The 2,004-nt window shown below is 41.6% G+C and overlaps 1 protein-coding gene across 1 annotated transcript; it reads right to left on the reverse strand.

The window, feature by feature from the left end:
- Positions 1-723, reverse strand: LOC120290535 (spidroin-1-like). The gene has a single exon (XM_039306829.1). It carries the CDS (start codon positions 721-723, stop codon positions 1-3), a length of 723 nt encoding a protein of 240 aa, XP_039162763.1.
- Between the last annotated feature and the right edge of the window lie 1,281 nt (positions 724-2,004).

The following is a 2,004-nucleotide window of genomic DNA, read 5'->3' on the forward strand; positions in this document are numbered from 1 at the left end:
CTACTGTTCATCTTCTCCAGGTTCTTCGCTGCTGGATTTCCTTCGGCAAGCTCCGAATGCCGTCACCGCCGCAACCCCGAGCCTCACCGACGCTCGGCGCCCGTGACTGCGTGCCCCCGCCGCCCCTCCACCCATCGCTGATCGCCGTGCCGCCCACCACCCGTCACCGCGACGTGCAGCTCCATAGCTGCTCCTCCCCGCCGCCACCGTACCAGCAGCTCGCCAGCAGCCGCTCGAGCGCTCCGCCCACCGCTGCCCACCACACCAGCAGCACCTCCGACCTAGCACCTCTGCGTTCTGCTGCAACCTGCCCTTCCGCCCGAGCGCCGACGAGCAGGTCGCCGTGTCACCAGCTACCGTCGTGTCCCACCTCGCCTGTAGCCCGCACCGACCCGAGACCACTTGACGCTGCTCCTGCTCCGCCGCGGCCGGCGGGTCGCCGTGCCGGCCTCTCGCCCGCCACCAGCGACGCCCCTGCAACTCCACCACTCCGCCTCTCCCCGTTCCGCCCGAGCCCGGATCGACGCGAGCCGCGCTATCCTCTGCTGCGGTGCCTCCGTCTCCCCCGCCGCCTTTGTCCCGCACGCGACTCCCGCTCCTCCCTCGCCGCGTGTTCGCTGTCCCTTTGCCGGAGCTCCTCCGACGACCGTGTCCACCGCCCACTTGTTGCCCGTCGCAACAGCAGCCACCCGGCCGTGAGCCGAGTCCCCTGTCTTGGTCCATAAAGCACCACTTGTTGAGGCAAATTTGGAAAAGTCCAAATTAGGTAAGTTTATTTTATTTTATTAGGTAGATCTGTTTTATTTTATGTTATTTTGTCTTTAATATTTCGTTTTTAAGGGTATGTTATTTTATGCTTTCGTTTCTTTATTTGAATTAAATCTTGATGTATGTTTGAAAATCCCCGACGTATCACCTAATTCGAACCAAGCACGCTGATTTTTATTTCATCTATAAGGCTTTAGATGAAATAATTAATCATGCGGGAATAAAATTGATATCTTGGTCTTTAAGGCTTAAGATCAATTTATTGATTTTATTAGCGAAACGACCATGGAGGATTTGGTACCCTTTTATTGTTTTGTTTATCTCAAAAAAAAAATTGCATTTGCATTTCATGTAGGTTAGAATTAGGTTTATTTCATGTTTTATGGTTTGCATATTAAGAATAGGCATTTTATTTCGAATATAAAAAAAATAATAAGAAAATCAAATCGGTCAATTTAGGTTGCTAGTTTTAACTTAGGTTTCACGTTTAATTACTTGGCAATTTTTAATTTCGAAATTAATCCAAAAACAAAAAAAAATGCAAGTTAGATTAGGGCTAGGTTAGCATATTTAGCTATTTCGTTTAAAAAAATAATAACAAAAAATCCAAAAAAATGCATTTAGGATATTAGTTTTTTTAAGAATTGCACGTGTCAATTTAGAATAGGATTTTTGATTTTAAATTTTTTACAACAGAAAAATCCCAAGAAAAATTAATTAATTTAGGATACTAGTTTTTGTAGGTTGCATAATAGGTTTTTCAAAAATGCATGTTTTAGAAGAAATAACATGTCCCTTTAATTTTCACTCTAGTATTTTTTTTTTAATTACAAATTTTCATAAAAAAATCATCATGCATTTTAGAATAGAATTGCATGTCTCATTTTAAGTTTAGATCAATTTGTATCTTTGGTTAGAAATGAATAGATTAAAATAACGTCTTAGTTTAAATTAGGATTTAGCATGACTTAATCCTAAGCTTAAATTGGATGGAATTTTAATTTAGCTAGGTAATTTTTGCATTTTTCTTAATTTCGCATATCATGAAAAATAGAAAAAAATTTGTCTTTAGATAAATTAGTTTCAAGTTTTAGGATAAATTGCATTTTTAGGAATAGAAATATCATGTGCACGTCATGTAGAATTAGGTTCATATAATCAAAAATTGCCCGTCATTATAATTATGTCATTTTAAGTTGCATATTTAATTATTGCATGTTCATTAAGAAAACACAA

The sequence above is a fragment of the Eucalyptus grandis genome, chromosome 2, assembly GCF_016545825.1.
Source record: "Eucalyptus grandis isolate ANBG69807.140 chromosome 2, ASM1654582v1, whole genome shotgun sequence".
Lineage (NCBI taxonomy): Eukaryota > Viridiplantae > Streptophyta > Magnoliopsida > Myrtales > Myrtaceae > Eucalyptus > Eucalyptus grandis.

What these genes read in the sequence shown, in the direction of transcription:
- LOC120290535 (XM_039306829.1), bottom strand. Translation starts at nt 723, where the DNA reads ATGGACCAAGACAGGGGACTCGGCTCACGGCCGGGTGGCTGCTGTTGC.